Source organism: Leptosomus discolor, chromosome 2 (assembly GCF_034619465.1).
Source record: "Leptosomus discolor isolate bLepDis1 chromosome 2, bLepDis1.hap2, whole genome shotgun sequence".
In the NCBI taxonomy this organism is placed as follows: domain Eukaryota; kingdom Metazoa; phylum Chordata; class Aves; order Leptosomiformes; family Leptosomidae; genus Leptosomus; species Leptosomus discolor.
Window position 1 is genome coordinate 81236737 of NC_141392.1, and position 22210 is coordinate 81258946.

The 22210-nt window shown below is 35.0% G+C and overlaps 1 protein-coding gene across 2 annotated transcripts in view; it reads left to right on the plus strand.

The window, feature by feature from the left end:
* ASCC3 (activating signal cointegrator 1 complex subunit 3) overlaps window positions 1-22210 on the plus strand; it is a 270966-nt gene that overhangs the window by 205033 nt on the left and 43723 nt on the right. For both annotated transcript variants that reach the window (XM_086482448.1, XM_086482447.1), the window contains exons 30-33: window positions 7753-7890; window positions 7992-8112; window positions 11621-11753; window positions 14367-14492. In XM_086482448.1, coding sequence (XP_086338574.1) covers window positions 7753-7890; window positions 7992-8112; window positions 11621-11753; window positions 14367-14492 — 518 coding nt within the window. The remainder of the gene's footprint in view (window positions 1-7752; window positions 7891-7991; window positions 8113-11620; window positions 11754-14366; window positions 14493-22210) is intronic.

A 22210-nucleotide genomic window follows, 5' to 3' on the forward strand; every position in this document is an offset into this window, starting at 1 on the left:
TATATATACTGCCTAATTCTTTATCCATAATAATACTTTTTATTTAAGAATTCAGACATGAAGTTATATTGAAGTCAAGCTTGGACTAGGTGAAATAGACAAAGTTCTCTCTGTATTGCTGTAGCATTTTTAAGTATTAAAAGTAGAATTAGTGAATACTTACTTTATGATAGGAATTCCCTGTCTTAAACACTTGCTCAAATATTTCAAGTGTTTCTCAATTCCACATGGGATAAAAATGAACCAGTTAGAAGAAATAAATTGTTGAGGCCTTTAAACAACATTTTTTGTTGCCTGTCAATTTTTCACATTTGTTTTTTTCCAACCAGAGTTTCTTTAGAGGAACTTACAGACAAATTACTTTATTTTCAAAATATTTGTAATTGTTGATTGTTGTTGAGGTATAAGAGATTTTTCGTAAATGGGTGTATACAAAGTTTACAACAGGCCTTGGCATTTTTCTTCATTCAGCCTCATTTGTATGGTATTAATTTTGGCTGACGTAAGATTCCTTTGAGAACTCATTGGTTAGTTTTGCTACATGATGGCCAAATGTTAGTTTATGTTTATGTTAGCTTCCCAGTGGGTAGACTTCATAAGGCTTCTTAAAATGCTGTAAACAATGCCATCCGTAATAACATCTGGAAGACTGATACTGAGGTAGACACAGGTTCTTAAAGCTATCAAAAATAATTTTTCTCTCCTACACTGCATGGCAGCTTTTCTGTGATAATAACAGAGAGATTCAGGCCTTGTGGAAGAAGGATTGGCATAGGAGAAGGGCCAATATTGGATCTTTGTTACCTGTTTATCATTTATGCCATCATCTTAACTTCCTTCATCTTCTCTGTAGAGATTCTCTCTGTAGTGGTAGTACCAAACCAGGCTGTCATTTGCAGCATGTGAAGGGTTCTGTTCACAAACACTAGATCTCTTCACACATAACAGGCAAATCTGCCCCCATCTCTGCCACCCAGCTCCAAGTATCAAACTCAGACAATATTTCAATCAGTTCTATTTCAAAGGACATGAACTTGTATGAAGCTTCTGGAATACGTATTTGTATGTGTAAATGACATAGGAAAAACCCTTCAACTGTTGCCACCGAAGCAGACAACAGCATACTTGGATCATCGGCGAATCATATGAGATGTTCTTTCCCTCAAAGGAGTCAGTAGTCTTAACAGGTGCAACTGAATTATAGTCAAGAAGGAATTTTGTTCTACATGTGTTTACTGAAAAAATATATTACAGGCACCTCCATTCAGTTTCAGAGATGGTTCTTCCTGCATACTTTCCTTAAATTTCATGTCTGATGTACAGTTTCCTGCTTATATCCATGTTCCTATGGTATTCAGAAAGTTGAAAGGTAGTGGAGACAGTAGTCAGTCTTCATAAGACTGAACAGTACTTGATGAAAATTGCTGTTTCTAGTACTGTTAAGTTTTCCAATTCTACTGGACCTGTTGTTGCACAACAATAGTTAGGTCTGTTTAACAGATTTTATCCAACTAAATTTCAGGCTATATGCGTGCTTTTTATGAAGAAATGTCCACTCAAATACTTCATGTCTGGTTTACTCTGAGCAAGAAAGCCCCCAGTGATGTTGAAAAACCCTCCTTGCTGAGATTTGTTAATTCAAAGCTCATCTCTGCCTTTGTCAATTGCTATGCATAGCACATGGAGACATTCTTTGGGATGTAGGAATTAGGACTGCCACAGTTTGCCCAAAGTAGAGTATGAGTGGGCAGGCTCTTGAAGAAGAAACAATAGTTACCTGTGTTAGAGCCTTAAAGGTGGGTTTTTTTTCTTTTTCTGTAAGGTCCATACACATTCCAAAATGAGCTCTCTATCCCTCTTATGATTTGCAGTCCCAACACAGAGTTTACTTTTTGCTAAGGGGTGAAAAAGCAGCTGAATCTGCCTTCCTTGCAGTAGTTGCAAGGACTCTTCAGTAGGCATCACTCTGTAAAGTTTGTCCTAGTTACACTTATGGGGCACAGGTGCATCACAACAGAAATGCAAATAGGCAGTGCATCTCAAAGGGAAGACTGCCCCTGTAATTGAGTAATTCTTCATTTCTTTTTATTATTGGTTGATGCCAGTGTGCCAGTGAAAAAACAAAACCTTCTGCTTATTCTGCTTTTTTGTATAATCATGAGATGATTTCTAAATATACACCTTCTAGCTAAAATTCTAATTTGGAGCTGTCAGCCAGGACGGTAACGTTCCCGCTCGTGAACCATTACTTATCTTGTTAAAAGGGACAACAGCTCAGATTATCCTTTTGGAAACAGACAGTGCCACCAGTTTGTGATGGTAAGGTCAGTTATATTGTTCTACGTTAGGAGCTGGCTAAAGAGTAACAAGTCCTTCTCTTTCAGAAATTGCATCTACATCTGTGGTGGCGGCAGATGTTGCAATCTTTTTACAACATAATTTATTAGAATCAAGTTTTCAGTTTATTTATTTTTCTCTAATGTTTTTACTGCTTTTTGGTTTTAACCTAAAACAAAAGTACAAAGTAGTATTTATTGTTTATTGTTTGAAGTTAGAATGCAGTTCTCACCAGCAAACAGGCAGGGTGTTTTGTTATTTGAGGTTTGGGGGGTTTTTTAAGAAATTTATTCCCTGGCCAGGTACTTTGATTATTTTTTTTTATGTTTACAGTGCAAGGATGAAGAAATGGACCCATGTACACAGTTTTAACTTCAATCACAATGATTTTTGCATTATGCTTTGTGCATCATTTTAGCATCTGCATCTTGTTAAGACTGTTCTTTTTGAAACCTCTAGAAATAACTAAAATCCTTTAGCACAAACATACCTACTTTAATATTCAATAACATCCATACCAGACAAGAGCCAGCTCCCACCAAATTCAAGAGCACTTGAAGGAAGGGCATTCATTGACTCCAAAAGAATGTATCAGGCCCATACTGATTTTGAGATTTTAGAGTTGCAAGTCTATAAACATGTGTGAGCTAATTTCAGATTTGTATATGTGTTCATACACTATGTGGAAATATGCATAGACGTATACAGAAAAGTGAATTAAATTCAACATATAGTTCTGTTTTGCATTGCTAACAAACAAACAAACAAACAAAAAACCAAAAAGAAACCCATCCCAAGAATTGTTGGAAAGACAAAAGATGACTTTTCCTTCTCTAACCTTTAAATCAAATAACCTGTTATCTCCATGTTATTGTTCTGAGGTAATGCTGTGCTATAAAACAGGAACAGAAGAATCTGGTCTGTGTCATGAATAGGTATATTGCTGTCTTTTAAATTAGCTTTTTAGTGTTAAATATATATTTTAATAATGTATCTCAACTCTTTAAAGCATATTTTAAAATGTTCCTTGCATAATCATATTTGAGGTGTTTTAGGCATCTTGTTTGTGTGGCAGAGTTCTAGAATATGAGGATGAGTCAACTCTTCATCAAAAAGAATTGTATCAGATGACTTTTTTTTTTTCTGCCTTTAAAGATCAGGAGGGTACCCAAGAATGATTTCTAAGTGTTTCACTCATTATAGAAGTTCAACTTCCTTCTACAAGATGTTGTTTTTATGACACAAAAGTGTGTCATAAAAAATTAACATTTAGTTATAACAAGGAGATGTTTTTATTTCACTTAACATCTGCAGCAGATGTGAAATATGTAATTATTTTTGTAAAAGACTTCATAACTTTCACGATTCTTTTGTTTGGCACATCTTTCTTCTGTTGGGCATTTTAGACAATTGATAAGCATTATTCAGTGGCATATGGTCTGAGTCTGACGTGCTTTGAAAAGAGTACAGAGTACTAATAATGAGGATTCTGTGAAAATGGGAAAACCAGCACAACAGATATGCTTTGAGAAAGTATGGGTTTTTAGCATCTTGAAACAATATATCACACTCAAAGGGACAGAATTGGGCTGCACAATCTGTTAGCTCATTCTTGTCCAATCTGGTCTCCTCCTTTCTTTTGGAGCCAGCATTGTCATCAACTTGCTGAATTATACTCTGACTGGAATGTATTTCAGGCACAGGGTAATGTATCTACTTAAATGGAATCCTATCTTTCTACAAAAGCTTTTTTAGTATAATAAATTTAAAATATAAAAAAGTTCTATTAGCTTCAAGTAAATGCTTCAACAGTTTACATATGTGCCAGAACAAAGAAAATTACTATTTACTAGTTTTAGAAAAATCTAGCTTGTTCAGAGATTAGAATATAAAAGGTAGAAATAAACTTCATTTTTTATAATAAATATTTCGCAATGCCACTAGAGTCCCAAATTGGTTTTCAAAGGTTTTTTTATTCAAAGGTAGGTTCCTAATCTTTCCTAATGTTAGGAAAGCACAGGAGGTATTTTTGTTTGTTTGTCAAAAAAACAGCGAAGGATAGCAAAACCTTTTCCTCATGGGCCAAATCCTGCCTGTCTTGGAGTCCAGGGAAAAACCCTTCATTGCATTAAGTTCCCTGCATCAATGTTGTGGGGGGGAGTTCGTGTCAGTACCATGTATATTTCCTTATACTATTTTTTATATATGTTTTTCTGTTCTTAAGATAAAATGTATTTTCTTTACCCTTTTATGAGTTAACATTAGAGCTCTTTTCAGAAAGCTAAATAGTAATCCAATTATAACAATGCAGAAACACTAGATCTGTGTTAATGATGATGTGTCTGTTTCTGGTTAATGAACCTATTAATTGTGCCATTATTCCTTAATAGAAAGTGATAATTTTCTTACACTACGCTGACATAAGAGTGTTATATTTTTAAATAAGTTGTCATGAGAATTTTAAGCCTTGGATTGTGCCTATGGGTAAAATAGTTGTGTTTATTACATTGATTTATGTGAAAGCAAGGGGTCAGCTAAAAATGACTAGGATTCCCTGCTGCTAAAATGACAGGATAGTAGTACATGCGCCAGCTCTCCTGCTAAGGGTTCTTTAGTTTTCCTGTGGTAAATTACACTGCTTTGCAGGTATGACTAACAGCACCACAGGCCACCGCTGTAATACAAGTCAGAGGGAAAAAAAATAACCACCGCTGATTGTAAAAGCAAGAAGAACATCTTTGAATAAATTCCCAGCAGTGTGAATTTTGGATGTTTTATGCTGGCAACTACATGGCAAGAAGGTTTAGCTCGGGTTCTGTACTGAAAATAACTGACACAGAAAAACTGTGTGTGCTGAAGGAGCAGTCTAATCACTATAGACTAATCCAGATCAGCTAATTTGATCCCTGTACTCTTCTAGAGGAAAAGGGAGTTTAGATTCATTATTTTCCCAGTACCAAATTCCGCTCATGTGAATGATGAAATAAATGTCATTGGAACTGGCTTGTTCCCTTACATTAAAGACGTAACTATCATAAGATGATGATTCTTGGTGAGGAGGAGAAAAATTCAGCAATATAATATCCTTTGTCAATTTTTGAATGGAGAAATTGAGTAAAATGTAAATACATTAAATTTTTAATTTATTTTTCTGATATTTTACCATTTCCGGTTTCTATTTTTTCATCTTAATTCCCTGTCAAATATATACATTTAACTATTATTTCTCAAAGGCTCTATCTAAGCCCAAGGAGCCTGTGGAGTGCTAGTACCACTTCTGTCACATAAATCCGTAGCACAAAAAACATTAATATGTTTGAAAATATATTTAGTAATGTATGTTGATGGTCATAATTGTAGAGAAAATGGTATACAGGTTCTTATTTTATCAAGCTATTTTTTTTGTCTTAGAAGAAAAAAATCTTTAAGATGGGTCGTAATTCATGTTGTCTACACTGCAGTCACTTGTCTACATGTTGACTAGAAAAATCAAAGGTTTGCTGATTGTATCTAGATAGATAAACTTTATCCTTTAACATATCCTTCTTTCATTCAGTACTTTCTTCTACTTATCTTCCCCTCTTCTTGTTTCCCTTTCCTACATAGAATTATCCCCTCTTCACTTCTCAATTCATTGCTTTTTTTCTCTCTGCTTCCTTTCCTTTCAGTGTTTTATAGTCCCTTTCACTCTCTTCTTCTGTAAGCATCCTTTTCTTTTTTTTATACATGCCAGCTCAGTTTGTACAACAAACCTTTCATGTCTTGCAGTATAGAAAACTCAGGAACTGCCAGGCAACTGCCTTGCGAGTGAAAATAAAGTTTAGGAGCTTCCACTGACAGATCAAATTGTTTGGACCAAGCCAAAACTTGAATAATATTTTTTTTAAATTGGGTTCCCTGTCACTTCCATCACTCCTGGTTCTGTTAGTCAATATTACTTCCACAAATAGACTTTTTAAAATGCTTTGTAATCTGCTTTTCCTGATAAAATTGATTGATTCACAAAATCTATATTGTTTGGTTGGGTTTTTTTAAAATCCTGAGTATGTACTACTGTATTCTCTGGCTTTTTTGTACCTTTTAAGGATTTTTTTAGTAGTGGCATATGTTACTTGGGTTTAGATATGTGAATAATTTTATTAACATTAAGGTCTGAGAATTGTAAAACCCAGTAAACATTTAGAGAAGGTTAGAATTCTGAACATCAGAAGTGCAACACCTCAGAGTCCTGAGTCAAAATGAAGGTATCACTGCAGTCATGCAGGTATTGTATCTCAGAATTTGAGACATTCAGTCCAAGATGAGACTGAATACTCAGTCGAAATTCTTCAGTTACCCTGAGTAATTTGTTCTGTACTACTACTTTTTCTCTAACCTTGGCTATACTTCTTAGGTTAACCGTGAATGATGCTGCCCATAAGTATGCAATATCATCGTGCCACTGCTGGTGGCACCAGGAAACCACTAATAAGAGATGAGGTTTGAAAGTTCCTAGCTATATTTGTATTAAAATCACAGAAAATAATAAATGGTCTTAGAAATAAAACAACAGAAGGAAGATTGAGGGGTAAAATCACTAAGAAAGAAGTTATAAAGCTCTTGTTCATTATTAGCGAGGTGCTTTTCACAGAGGTCATCTAGACATATAAATGAGCTTATTATGGAATTTACTACTTGAAAACACAGTTAAAATATAAATAAATATAGTTAAAATTATAGTAGTTAAAGTGATTCAAAGTAGTCATTGATGTGAGATTTGAAATGGAAACAGAAATAGTAGTAAAAAATAGCATCTTGTCTGGACTTCTACACGTTTTAAAGTAAGATACTGTATGTTGGGTTTCACTACAGGGTTTGAGTCTATAAATTACAAACTTACACTCAAAATAAAATTCCAAATTAATTTGCATTTCATCATGTGAATAGGAAACCATTTTAATGAAGAACAATTGTGGAATTATCAAACCAAAGAACTGTGTCTTGTCATAGGCATTAGAGAGCCAAATTTATTTTTCATGACTGTTACTATATTGCTGGTTGCAGGGATTTGCTATGTTTTTATACCAGTTCTAAGCCCTTTGATACTAGGGATTGCATTAAATAAACACAGAGCAGAATGCACAGCATTTGCCAGACCTGTCAAAATATTTTCAGCGTTTTCATTTCCTTATCTGCACTACTTAGTGTGTCAACAAAGTCATGTGCAATTTGTATTCCCCCATCATTAATATAGTATTTCATTATTTTTTTAGACTAAAACCAGACTGTTCAGAGTCTGAAGACTGTTTTCCTGTTTGTATAAACAGCTTTGAGCAAATTATCCTTGCTATTAAAAAAAAAAAAGACAACAACCCTTAAAGTTTAAAATTTCTGAGTAATCTGTTTTAAAACGTGCAACTATTCTCTCTGTTACAGATGAATGACATTATAGTGACAGTTAGAGATTCAAATCTGAAGCTGACACTTGCTTTTGGAATAGGCATGCACCATGCAGGCCTGCATGAAAGAGACAGGAAAACTGTGGAAGAATTGTTTGTGAACTGCAAAATCCAGGTATATTTGTTCTTTGAATCCTGCCATAATGAGTTTTACATGGAATTTTAAAAGTTGGCTTTTTGTTACATATACCTCATTAAACTCTTTTTCTGTTTTAGGTTCTTATTGCCACAAGCACATTAGCTTGGGGTGTAAATTTTCCAGCTCATTTAGTAATTGTTAAAGGAACAGAATACTATGATGGAAAAACAAGGCGTTATGTGGATTATCCCATTACAGGTACTCAAATAAATTATGGAAATGTTCATGTGCTGAAATTTATTTCAAGCATATGCAAATTATTTGAATTATTTAGTAACTGATCACTGAAAATATCTAATTTGGGTAGAGAATAGGAATGCTGAGGAAAAGGTTTCTTTGTTTAATGCAAGTTGTAAGAGAACTCAAAATTTTATGTAATAATGAAAATGTTTCTGGCTTGTAAATCTTTTTTTCATGCTAAATTCCTTTATGTGTCATCCAAAAGAGACATTAAACAAGTAAAGGGACAGTGTAAAGTCATATTTAGCTACCTAGTTAATTGTATAAAAGGAAGTTTTCATGCATGCAAATATTTTTTTGTTTTCATTTTTAAGTCTTTTTTAAATAGAAGCAGATATTTAACAGTAAACTTGGCCATGGTTTGAAACGCAACAGTTGAATCACACATGTATGAGAACGTAAAATTTATACATAGTCACTTGACAGTAAACGAAAAGTCTTCACTAGTCTGGTGTCTTCAGTGATGTGATACTTCAAGTAAATGATACTTCACAATGAAGCAGCTAAATTAAATATTTTAAGTTCTGGTTTGGTATAGACTCTTATTGTTTTCTGGCTCCAGTAAACTCCACTTTTTGTAAACTGTTCTGTTTTTTCAACAAGCTTCAGAAAGTGAACCATGGAAGAACTTCTTTCAGAGTTCAGACAGGGAGAATATTTGTCTGGATGGTACTAAGCTTGAAGAATGAGGACAAGCTAAATTTATTCCAGGTTTCCTGTTCTGTTTTCCCTTTCTCTTTTCACAAGAGGAAGTTTATCATTAAATAATCCTATATTACGCCAGAGATGTGTACACTTAAAGACAATCTAAATGTTATTTCTAATGTAAATAGAGAGCTTGCATCTTTTTAACCACGCACTGTCTTTTCAGCAAGAGAAGCTTACTAATGAAAAAGCTCAAATTAAAAATACTGCAGGGGTTGCTTCCCAAAGTAACCCATCATAGCGCTTAATTTAGTGGTTAGTGCTCTGCAGGAAACTCGGGATCAGTTTCCAGACCAACTTTCTTGTTCAAAGATTCTGGGATGACCTGGGAGCTTAGCCATGCACACTTGCATTTTGTGACAGACTTTGGCTGATGTAAACGTAGTACAAACAGTCTCTGCAGAGAAGTGTCTTGCTCGTCCCGACTGCAAGAACAGTGACAACTGACGTTATTACTGAATGGGGAAAAGTGATGAGGAAAGAAATCCATTGAAGTTTTAAATTTTATGTTGAATCTGTCAAAGATCAGAAATAGAGAAAACAATATATTCAAAAGAAATCAGAAACTCAATAAGCACTGAAGACTTACTATGCTGTTTTAGAAATCTGTTGTACAAGGCTTTAGGGGGTGCTTATACTTTCACTCTTTATTGCCTTTTTGAATTAAGGTGACTTGGACGTTGGGGATTGTTCAAATCTTGAATTTGCAATAAGACTGCGGGGGAGGGGTGGGGGGGGAATGGGATACCACCATCTGTGATGGAAGCATTTAGATTTTGTTGTCTGCACTGCAACAGAAAATGCAGATTCCTTACTTTATGAAGAAACATGTGGTGTGGTTTGCTTAGAACCCTTTTATTTTTAACTTTCTAGAGAATATTTATGCATCTGGAAGCTCTGTGGATAGGTAGAACAGTTTTGCAGCAGCAATAAAATGAAAATGTAATTAATTTCTTTCTGAAATACTTCCAGGATTTCATAATACTGCGTTTAATGCTGCCCTCAAGTTATGCCTTCACTGTTCCATCATGGTATAACTTGGTTTCTCCCTGCTGGAGTTACCTTTCTGTATTAGGGATGTGTTTGGCTCCAAGGAAGCAGCTGAGGACAGAATGAATCATTCTGGAGTGTTCAGTAATTTCAAAATAAGTGAAAAAGCTTCTTTGAGTGAAATCAGAGGTTTTGGGGAGGGCCTTTTCTCAGATACCAGACATTTAGTCAGCCAGTTGGACCATATTTAACATTTCAAGAGTTTAGTCCGGTGATTAAAAGCAGCCAAGCATCATATAGTCAGTAAAGAAAATAATGAGTTTCAATAATTATGTAGTGGATATTGGCAAAAATCATTTCCCGATGCTTTTTGGGAAATCCATGTCCTATATGGTATTATGCACAATTTAATTCACCATATTAGAACAGCAAGAAGTTGTTTCGTCACCCTCCTGAGCACTTACCTATTCAGAAACGTCATTTCCCAACTAGTTTCATTATACATTTTCCTGTCACTTTGAAAGGAACAAAAGGAATAAACTGACAAAAAACATGGGTATCTATGCAGATCGTGGTTATGCAAGTGAAAATGTGTTGCTATAAACTGTTTATTGTGATTGGTCCATTACTGTACCCCAGTCTACACCCTCTGGCTTTTCTTTCCCCAACTGACCATTGGGCCAAAGGCATATTTATTCTGAAGCCAAAAGAATAGCTTTTCAAAATGCCAGCTGCTGCAAGCCACATGTTGTGCAGGTATGATAGTATTCGCAGAGAATACACAAAACATTCAAAGTTTTAAAATAAAGATATAAAACCTACTTATTAATTGCTTTACATTGTTTCTTCAAAGTTAAATAGCAGTTGGAGGCACCAAAAGGGAATCAGAGTTCTGTTGAACGAGACACACAGAACAACCTTTGCAGATGCACTTCTTAGCCTATGAGAAGACACAAACAAATAGCTGATAAGCTTTCTTATCTTGGTGGCCAGGTCGCAAGTTGAGCGTGTTTTGTATAAACTAGCATTTTCAGTGTTCATGGAAATCATTAACTATATTTGCAAGTAACAATGTGTAGGGAGAGTAGTAGAGGTAAGCTTTAACTGTACCTGCTTTTAAATTTGTGTATGTGATCTGATATAGGGACAACATATGATATGAAACCATCTCTGCTCCAGTGCTAATAACTAATATAGCTTGTCCTGAAGTTTGTGTAGTAAAGATTGTAGCTGTCAGTAATTACCATTTTATCTCTAAAATATTCAAAACCTAGGAAATTATGTATAGCAGAAAAGCTTTTACCATTTTATCTCTAAAATATTCAAAACCTAAGAAATTATGTATAGCAGAAAAGCTTATACAAGGATCTCTTATTATTGTGAGGTCAAATACTTGAAAATTAGGAAATAATAGACAGCTGCCATTGAAGGCTTCATCAGTTCTCTTACTCATTGTCTTTATTTGAATATGATCAAACAAGGGATGAATGTGGAATGGAAGGAGAGTAGAGGAAATTTATATTAGATGTAAGCTTGGATTCTATTGCAGTGGGTGGTCTTCAAGTATGCAGGAAGATAGTCTCTGCCAGAAAGAAGTTCATCGTAAATTTATCTGAGATGGAAAAAAAAGATTAGATATGTCAAAACCAATAGGGCGTATGAGGCCAAAGAAATCCAAAAATCCTGTATTGCACATTACACAGACGTAAATACATTTATTTATACATTCAAATAAGTACATTTGGTTTATACATTATTGTCTCTTGGGCAGATGTACTTCAGATGATGGGACGTGCTGGCAGACCACAGTTTGATGACCAAGGAAAAGCTGTAATTCTAGTCCATGATATTAAGAAAGACTTCTACAAAAAATTCCTTTATGAACCTTTCCCAGTGGAATCAAGGTAAAGACAAAGCAATCAGAAAAACTATGAACAATACTACAAATGAGGGATAGCGAGAACTGAAATAAAAAAATCCTGTGCCAAATATCTCCTAAATATTGGGGTCCTAGAAGAAAATAATTTTCCAATAAATATTCTCAATTTTTATGCAAAAAAGTTCTTTCTTCCGTGAGTTTTGAAGCACCATTGAGCTCTTCAGTCCGTTCCCAGATAATACTACAAATGCTTCTCTGGTTCTGAGTGTTGTCTCGGACATTTGAATGAGAGCACAAACTGCTCTTCAAGGCCAGTGTGTAGGACAACAGTGTGTAGGACAACTATACCTTATCCTCAGAACCCTCTCTGAAATTCCATGGCAAATTCTTAGTAGGAAATAAAACAGTTGAGTTTCTAGCACTTTTTACCTAGAATACTTGTACCATTATAGATATCACATTCTTCAAAATCTCACAAGTTCAAAAAGAAATCCGCATGGTGTAAACTATTACTAATACACCTTCAACACATCTTTCACTTCAAAATCACAGTATTTTTGTCAGAAATGTAGAAACACCACCTTCTTGCAGCCTCTCTGAACTTAGTTGATACAAAGTTTGCTGTCCAGCATAATGTAACTCATGCCGTGGCTTTGATGTTTATAACACACTTAATTGTTCAACAAGAAGCAGAACTAGTTTCATCAGTCTCCTGTAGATGCATGTTTCATGGAGGAATTCTCAAACATCTAATAAAGCATGAGCATTACTGAAAGCTTTTCTCAGTGATGAAGAGTTCACAGTATTGTTCTCCTAAGGAAACTTCATCCCTCAACATAAGCGATAATGGGCCTTCTATCTGGCCAGGAAATTTGTAGGAGCTTGAGAGTGCTATCCACCTGTGAAATGTAGTTGAAATGGGCTGGTGTATTTGAAGGTTAATTCTGTGGTGCACAGATAGACATATAATTTTTGCAAACAAAGAATGTGGAGACATGCCCTTCATTTCCTTAGGAAACCACACTTTTCTTTTTTTAACATATAAATTGCACTTAGCACAAAAGGCTAGGAGTTGAACTTCTTCAAAATGATAGCTATTAAGTCAAAAGAGCAGTGTGATTAAAATGTTGATGATATATCAAGACTGGCACTAGCGTAAACTAGGAAATCTCTCTATTCATTGGTAAGTGGTGGTTCTAAATAAAGAAATCATATCTTCAGTATAACGGCAGTAATCACACCTTGTTCCTGTTTGGAATACTGTAAATATTCTATGTATCTCGTAGCTCATTTTGTATGTATATATTTACTTTGTAGTTTGATATATTCCATCTTTTACTGTAAAGAAAGAATAGCTGATAAATTCTCAGATGAAGGTTCACATACTAATAGCAATCTCGTTAAGTTCTATGTAGGTCATGATCCGATAAACTTAGAGTTGTCTTGGTCTCTTTTATGATCAAGTATTTGAAGTAAGAGACTTCATAGTTTCAAAGATAAACTGTTTGGGTTTTTTTGGAGGGCTTTTAGTTTTAGAATGCTTTCCCATCTGTTCTATCAGAGCAGATTTATCAGTATTTCCAATTTGTAAAATTAAACTTCATATTTTCTTAAAGTTTTTTTCTAAAAGCCATTGTCTATGTGTTAGTTGTAAGAACTTAGTACACGATTTGTATGACAGGCCTTGTGCTCTCACTGATCATAGGTCTGAAATGTAGCACCTTAGAAGCAAAAGAGAACACACTCTTTGTTATGGAATAGCTGTTGAATCATCTGTCCAGTTTCTGTTGGACAATCTGGGTAGAGCATCTGCAGTTCTTATCTTCAGAAGTGATCAGTGGTATAGAGCAGTAAAACAGCTATTCATACAAAATTATTCTTTACTTTTAGGAATAGGGAAAGAACAGCAAGAAAAGAAAAAAAGATTGTAATACAACTAAAATTAGGTTGATCATTAAGGATATTTGCCATTCCCTGATTGAACTCTAGCCAGGCATGTTCTCATTAGATACCCTAATGGAGATCTTTGTTCCATTTAATGACACTAAACAGTATTTTACTTTGTAAGAATCATTTAAAACTGCTTTTTTCTTCTGTGTTTCTGAGTTTAGATCTTTCTGTTTCTGACTTTAGGTCTGCTCTTTTTCTTTTTTTTTTTTTTTTTTTTTACGTTGGATGAAGATGAGGCAAAATCTGGGGGAAGCAGTTTTGATGTAACTTTAATAGCCCTCAAGTATTTGTCAAGTATTAGCTAAGCTATTGCCACTGTTTCATTTCCTGTTTGTCTTTCCATATGATTCTCTATTGGATTAAACCAGCATGATCATATGGTCAACATACAGTATTCAGGAGTTACCACTGAGTAGCTCCATCTGAATGCATTCCATGAATGACTTAAACTTGTGCATTCTTGATCCAATCAAAAAATAATTTGAGCTTCATTCCACTATCATGTAAAGAAGATGACTGACCTTGCAATTACATTCCCCCCTCTTCCCCTCTTCTCTTTTACCGGAAGATAAATATATAATATTTTCAGATTAAAAGTAATAACCTTTTAATGCACAACTCTACAAAATATATTACCTGTCTTTGTGATTGTAAAGTCAGCTAAGTCCTCTTGTTTCCTGTTCTTCAGCTTGTTAGAAGTGCTGGCTGACCACTTGAATGCTGAAATTGCTGCTGGAACTATTACTTCTAAGCAGGATGCAATGGATTATATCACCTGGACTTATTTCTTCCGTCGGCTTATAATGAACCCAACGTGAGTATAAAGTACAAGTGCAATTTAATCTAAAGGCAACTTGAGGGTAGAGTTGATCCAAAGGTGATCCCGCTGCTGTTGGAGCCTAGAATACTTAGCAGTCTCCAATGTAGGAGCATTACTGGCCCACACATGGAATAAAACTTGTGTGCACATTTTTTTAATAATTTTTTCTCTAAATATAAATGCATTTCTTGGCAGATAACTTTACAATTTAGCAACAACTATAAAATAGCCTTATTGAGAGGGCTACATCAGCATCCCTAAAATAAAACTCCAGATTATCACATTCCTTTAGGAATTGTATTTATAATGTGTTACTTTTTCTTTAGCTACCACATTGCTATGTTCTGCGCAGTTTTCTATAGAAAATCTATTAAGACCTGGATTTTCCTGATAAATGAGAGAATAGCTATCAGCTGTTCCTCTGTGATAAAGTTTACTTTCATTAGGGTATCCTGTTGGAACCATGTGTGCAATATTTTCAGTGATTGTTATCATCCTGCCTAGCTCCAGCTGGTATGCAGATCATTCTGAGCTGTTCCAGCAATGTGGCCTGCCTTTGCCACAGCATTGTTTTGGGTAAATGGTATATTACCTATCATGTGATCATTCACCCACCAAAATAACGTGGCAAATAAAGAAATAGGCATTTATAGCACTAAATATTTCTTGATGTACTGCAGAGTGTTGTATTTCTGAAACCATGTTAAAGTCTATAACATTTGGCTGAATTTTCAGCTGGGTTCTTTATGGGCAACTGCTGGCGGGAGCCTGCAGGTGATAAAATAATTTCTTTTAATTCTTTTTTAATCTTCATCAGTTTTGAATTCTGCATCTAGTCCTATGCTGAGAATCTCCCACAAAACAGAATTTCTATCTGCTTGGGAAATAAAAAAATGCAAATTGTTAAAACTGTAAACTAAAGAAAACGTGTTCAATTCTCTCACTTCATAACAAAATGAATACATTTATGTGGAAGGTATTTCTCCCCTGAGAGTGTCAAAGATCTAAATTATGGTTTTGTCTAGGTTAGATGTGGGTAAAGCTGTGTTTATTTGTATGACTTTGGAATTCTCACATGATCCATACTACAATTAACGTTAAAAACTGTGCCACTGCAGACACTATTGTTTTATAGTATAAAGAATAAGTAACATTATTTGAAAATGTCTTCCTCTTGAATTGGTGTGTTAAAGTGATTTGTTGATTTGTCTTTGGCAAGTTTTGGCCATGTGGTATCTGTGGTAGGTAGATTTTTAAGACACAGCATATAGCCCAAAGGTAAGTGTAGAAATAGAAATGTAGTCGTCTGATTTAATAGGCAAGCTCTTACCAATATAAAAGAAGGTTCCCACTGCAGTATGAGGTTGGCATGTTTACTGATGGTCCTTTTTTTCTCAGCAGTTTCTTTAATGTGTAGTGTCATGGAAAGCTAAATCTGAAGTTATCACAATACCAATTTTTGAGCTATTCTGAGAGGATTCTGGGAAGAAAGGGGGGGGGGGGGGGGAGAAAAACCCACTATACTTCATAGTGAGATGCAGAGCCTTTGTACTGAGAAACAAGATGAACAAATCTTGACTAGTCATGTCCATAATGGCATATTGGAGTTCCTAATGAAATTGGAGTCTTTCATTGGAACGCCATACATGCAGGTTGGAACAATTCACAAATTCTGCTGCTTTACGTCCTGTCTCATCCACACAGAGGTATTCAGCATTCCTTCTGTACTCAGTCATGCACGGAGAGAAATGAAGGACATTATTGACTGTGTCGAAGAGGTCTCTTCTAGATACCAAGAGCAAATGCAGTGGATGTGCACGCTTTCCATTCTTTGACATGATAATAAATTCTATTAAGTTTCATCCAAAGTTACTAAACTAGCCATTTAGTAGAGTTCCTGGACCTGCTATCTGTACTGTTTTCGGACCTCTTACAAGCCAAGCAGTTCCAGCGTGGTCACTATTTGAATGAGATACGTCAAAGGAAAACTGAAGAGTTTTATGAAGTGAAATTAGCAATAGTCGAGTTAACTTTGAATAAATTGCAATATAGTAATGGAGTTTACTGTGCCATAAATGAGCATATGAAATGATTGATATTACCGAACAGGAACTATTTGTGGCCCTTAATAATCCAGGGGGTTTAGGCTGTATTTTTTTTTTCCCAAGAGTAGGAGCATAATGGCTGAATTTTGGTTTGGGTAGTTACACAATACCAACTCAGTGTCACTTGATACAGTGTTCTTTATCATGTCCTTCCCTGAAGCAATTTTGTTGACTTTCTGTCCACTGTGAAACAAGAACTATTTTCCAGCCAGCAGGTAGATTGTACCTTAGTGGTGAATAAGTAATTCCCATATGCATGATTGGTAAATTGCCTTGGGATTCATTGGCATAAAAGTCATTGCATGTGATGCTGTAAATCCCCAAAATAATGGGCTTAGATAATATGCAGAAGATTTAGATTCTCATTTATTGCCGGTTTTAGCTACTTGTATATTAAAGCTGCATAAAGAAATCTAGGATCATTCTGTTCCAATCCAGTATCACAAAATGCCTTACTGAATGCGTACGATTTGTACTATTTAAGTAACGTTAATCTACCTCTGTTGTGAGATAGAGATCAAAGTACCCTTTTGCTCTGAGTATCCAGGTTTCTTCAAAACATAGTCATTATAGAGGTTTTTCTGGGACACTTGAGATAATTTGTTAGGACTTGTAATAATGGCTTTTTTAATGGTGGTGTTGAAAATCTTTGCATGTTACAATAATTCTTGTCATTAAACCATTTTAATTTTCTTGTTTGATGAACCCTTGTATCTTGAAATCTGTGAAATGGGTTTTAACTGTCTGGTTAAGAGGAGCAACTGAGCTGTTGATTTGGGGAAGTGGAGTAGCTGAGTGCTAGTTTTGTTCAGAGGCATGCTGACTAGTCATGTGCCCACTGTTCAGGAGATGATGTGCAAATGAGAGGGGGGGTCCAAACATAACTGGTTTTCCAAGTGTATCAGTATCAATATTCAGAGTTTATTCCTTGTTCTTCTCCTCCCCCGACACAATTATTCCTAAATGTAAAGGGGTTTGAATTTGCACGTGAAGTCAAAGTTTCTGTGCTGCGTCAGTCAAGTACGTGTTCTCCTTTCCACATACAACTTTAGAGGGTATGTTCTTTACTTATTCAAGATCATAGAAGACAGATCAGCAAAGTGCCCTGTTCTTTGAAAGGGGCTATTTTGAGAAGATCATCTATCTCCTTTCCTTGGATGAAATTTCTTGACTATTTCATTCTTTTGCCTTTATAATCTGCAACTTTCTACAAAAGATAAATGGCTATGGGAAACATTTTCTGTAAATCAGGTTATGATATTTTCCAGATACATGTGCAGTAAAAGAGAAATAGAAATTTACAACATATGTAAAGTTAAGCAGAATCAGCTTTCATTTGGAAAATTAAATTTTTAGATATTCTGAGAGCGCACATCACATCACTGTTAAAATGTGTGTGGTTTTTTATGTATTTATAAATATATATGAGAGTGTGTGTGTTTATATGTACACACTTATAAAATCAGTTTTCTGTGTACATTCCTTGGGAAGACCTGAAAAAAATGTTTTATTAATTCATTCTAAAAATTATTACTAAGGGTTTTTTTTTTCACTTTATGTCAGTCTTACAAAGTTTTCTGGAGTAAAAGAATAATGTAGCTTAAATTATATTTAAATTATCTCAGACTGATGCTCTTATCGTACACTTAGATTTTACTTTAAATTTCCTTTTCTCACTATGATGAGCTGAGTATGTCTAATAACATGTGAATAAAACATCTGAATAAAAATAATGACTATATACTGCTTCAATATAGTTTCCGGTATGGAGGTAACAGCGAATATCAGCCAGTCAGGATAGAATAATATATATTTCAGCAACGAAATCACAGTTATTCAGAATTTCAGGGCTAGCTTGGAATGATATCAGAAGGGGGGATTACTGAAGAAAGTTAAATTAACTAAGATTAAGATATAAAATGGAAAAGTTTAGCGGTAGCTACTAAGAATAGAAGCTAAGAAGGTGCCGGTATATTACACTCTAGTAATTACCGATATTCATAGTTTGAGTTGGTAAACAGATATTTCTCAGGGTGAATGCTTTCTTTTACAGCCACATTTAGATCTGTGTGCATGTATATATACTTCATAAATAATAGCTATAGGCATTAGTATGAATTTCATAACCAGAGCTTGTTCTTTTAAATTATTAGGGTCACAGCGATGTGAAAAGTACGCGAATGTAGTTCATGGTATGCTTTTACCAAAGTATTCACAGGAATAAAGTTTTTCTGCTTCTGTCAGATGGGGAAGCCCCAGGCTGCTAAGTAGTTGAGCCACCTTCTGTTCCCCAGTCTGCTGCAGTTTGGGGTGAGAATGCAAAGCAGAAGACGCTGCATCTCCCCATTCGGAAAGCAAATTCACATAATTATCTTCCTACTCTTGGATATGATTTACCTGTACAAATTTTCTGTTGGAATATATGACAGGAAAAAGAAATGCTGGATCAATATGTAAGCAAATTTACGTGTGCCTGTTACCGGTGATTTCTCCTCTTATGAACGCGTCTTAGGAGGTAAACTTTCTTATAAATATTTTAGTTAGAAACACTGATATGGAGGCAAGCACCTTGCAGAGAAACTGGGCTCTTTTTTGATCTTCTTAGATGTATACTAAAAAGTGATTAAAGATGGCGATGTATCCATTTCTCATACCTGACATAAGCAATATATGAATGCAAGAAAATGGGATACAAGTAAAATGCAGATAGAGACTGCTGTCTGCAGCATGTGTTCATACTGTAGTGCATTTTAGCAAGCCGGTCATGGACTCCAGAGTCAGTCAGTGGTGCCTTAACAACAGAAGTGAGTTGGTACATTGGTTCATAGCTCCCTGGCTGGGAAAGTCCATCAATTGTGCCGTATACTCAGTACCATTTCCATGGTACCATTTGAAGATGACAGCTGCTGGTGGCCACAAGCTGATGAAAGTAAACACAATTGATGACTGCAGTAAAGCGATTTACAAAAATGACTATCTCTGCTTCACCCATACCTGTTCATAACAAAATTCTGCTTTCAGGGCTGTAAAATCTCAGGAAGGCACGCTTCCTTCCTATCAACTGAATGCTGCAGATTTGTCCTTTTTTTTGTGCGTTTGGGTTAAAAGGCCTTCCAGCTAGCAAGTTTTTTCTTTTCATATTTTTGGCTGGCTCTGCCACCGATTTTCATTATGTGTGTCACTATTACTGCCGTATAATCTGAACATAAAAAACATGGTGCTGTAACAAATGACTTAACAGCATTGACAGTTATAGCAGGACCATTTCAAGGCTGATGAAAAATTTCCCAGAGAGATCTCAGGTCAGGTTTACATAAGCTAAACAGGAAATGATTGCCGCCATTGACATTAAATCCTAAATGTTTTGTGTAACTTCATCTACATTTTATGTTCCTGCACGTGTCTCTGTCTTTCTCAGCTGATGAAATTCCACACTTCCTTAGATTAGAGAAATAAGTTCATGTTTCACGGTTTATTGTTCTTCCTAACCTCTACAAGGTTTGGGATTTTAAATATTTTATTTGAAAGAAAATAAAAAGTTCCTTCAGTTTTTGATTGTTTAAATTTTACATACTTTGTAAATTTTTATGATACCTAGGGGTTTGTTATTGCTTTTTCCCAATGGACTACTAATGGAAGTTAGCCTGTCTAGCCCATGTGCTAGATGCTGTTAGGATAAAACTGCCTTTGACTTTCACACCTCTCGGGGGACGAGTAATTGTTGTGTTCAAACAGCCTGTAATTGTGATCCCGCTGGCTTTCTCAGTACGCTTCTGGCTATTAGAATCATTAAACAACTCAGCACCTGTTAACAGCATTGTAAATATTCAACCCTGCTTGTGTGCAGGTTGAGTCCAATATAGGAGAAGGCTTACAGAGCCCAGCCTCATAAATTAGAGCTTCTGACAAGTCAATTATTGTGAAACTGGGCTTCACTGTGAAATAAATGAAATGGTGTGCTGATAAAAAGGTAGGCTGTCTGTTTATAGCAAAGGGAAAATAATGACTAGATGATTCAATGCAGTGAGCATGAAACTGCATTATTTTTATTCTTTATCTGTAATTAAATAGTTAGGTAATGCAGCTTCATAGAGGAACTCACATACGATGCAGATTTTGTACTTGGAGCATACCAACATGCAAAATTCAACTTGCATTTATGCCTGCGCATCCAAAATACTGCCTAATGTCATGATACCTCTGTTTTCACTAATGATTTTAACATAGCCTTTCTAGATGAATGGCTTTGCTTTTTATTAGGGGAAAATGTGCTGAGTGACCAAGAAGCTCCTGTGGGTGTGCTCAAAATTGTATTTACCCCATTATAGACAGTAGTTAAAACGCACTGGTACCACTTCACTCAAGATTACAAACCATTGAAGATTTTTCTTTACATTGTTTATTTGCAGTAGGTGGCTAGATATTTAGTCCCCTGACAAAGAATTACCAAAACTCAGCACATTAAAATTCACATAATTTTTAAAAGGCATTATAATGCCTTTTATGATTACAACTTCAGTGTGAAATACTGCAAATTAGGCAGAGCACAAGATAGAATCTGCTTGAATTTGTGTCTCAAATTAGAGTCTCAAAAAAGAAATTCAGAGTATTGCCCATATCTCTTCCTTTGTTTTATCAATATTCATCATCAGTATTGTGGTACTGCAAATAACAGTGCTGAAATAATTCTGTGAAAGTGAATACCGTGACAAAAAAAAATTAATTATAATCATTTTAATAGTGTTATATTCAATTTAGAGAAAAAATACCAATTAATCATTAGTGGTTTAGATGTATGAAATATAAAGTCTTTTCACATTCTTAAATAACTTATGTAGTTAATTTGCTCAATTATTTTCAGAAGGTAAACAAAATGTTACAAAGTAATTTTGCTAATAAACAGAATCTAAATGTGTTTGGTGATGTCAGGCAGATAAAAGGTCCAGATGGAAACATTGACCATTTTTAATCATTACTATATTCTGTGAATTTAAAAGGGGATTCATGAAAATTAAGTTGCATTGAAAGCACTGTTAGAGTACTTTTGGTACAAAACAGTTTTCTTTCAATACAGCTGATAATGTATGGCTGTCTACCATATAAAACTTTTTAGTTTTGGTTTGGTTTTGAACAACAGCTGTGTTTTAAATATTTGAGATCATCTCAGCATGAACCCACATAAAATATCACAAGTTGAATACTCCACTGCCATATATATACACTCTGTTGTTATCTAATGTAGCTGACTCCTGCTAACAGAACAGATTTTTTGAATCTTTTTCTTATGGTAGTAGTGTTTTACTCTAACTTCACCCAATTCTAAGTGAACATTCAAAGCATCAGAGAATTAACCCCATAATTTGGGATTAATAACAGTGGAAAAAATCTGGAAATGACTGTACTGCTATGAAGCATGCAGGCTTTATTCAGTTATGGTATTGCTATTCAAAAAGATAGATGTTAAAAACTCTGTTTTAAGAAAATAATAATGCAAATCAGATTCTGTTTAATAAAACAGTCATGGAAGGATGCTTGTAGTATATAAAAGCACAGTTTCATCTTTTGAAATTTGCCAACAGCAGAGTTACAGTAAATGAAATCAGAGAA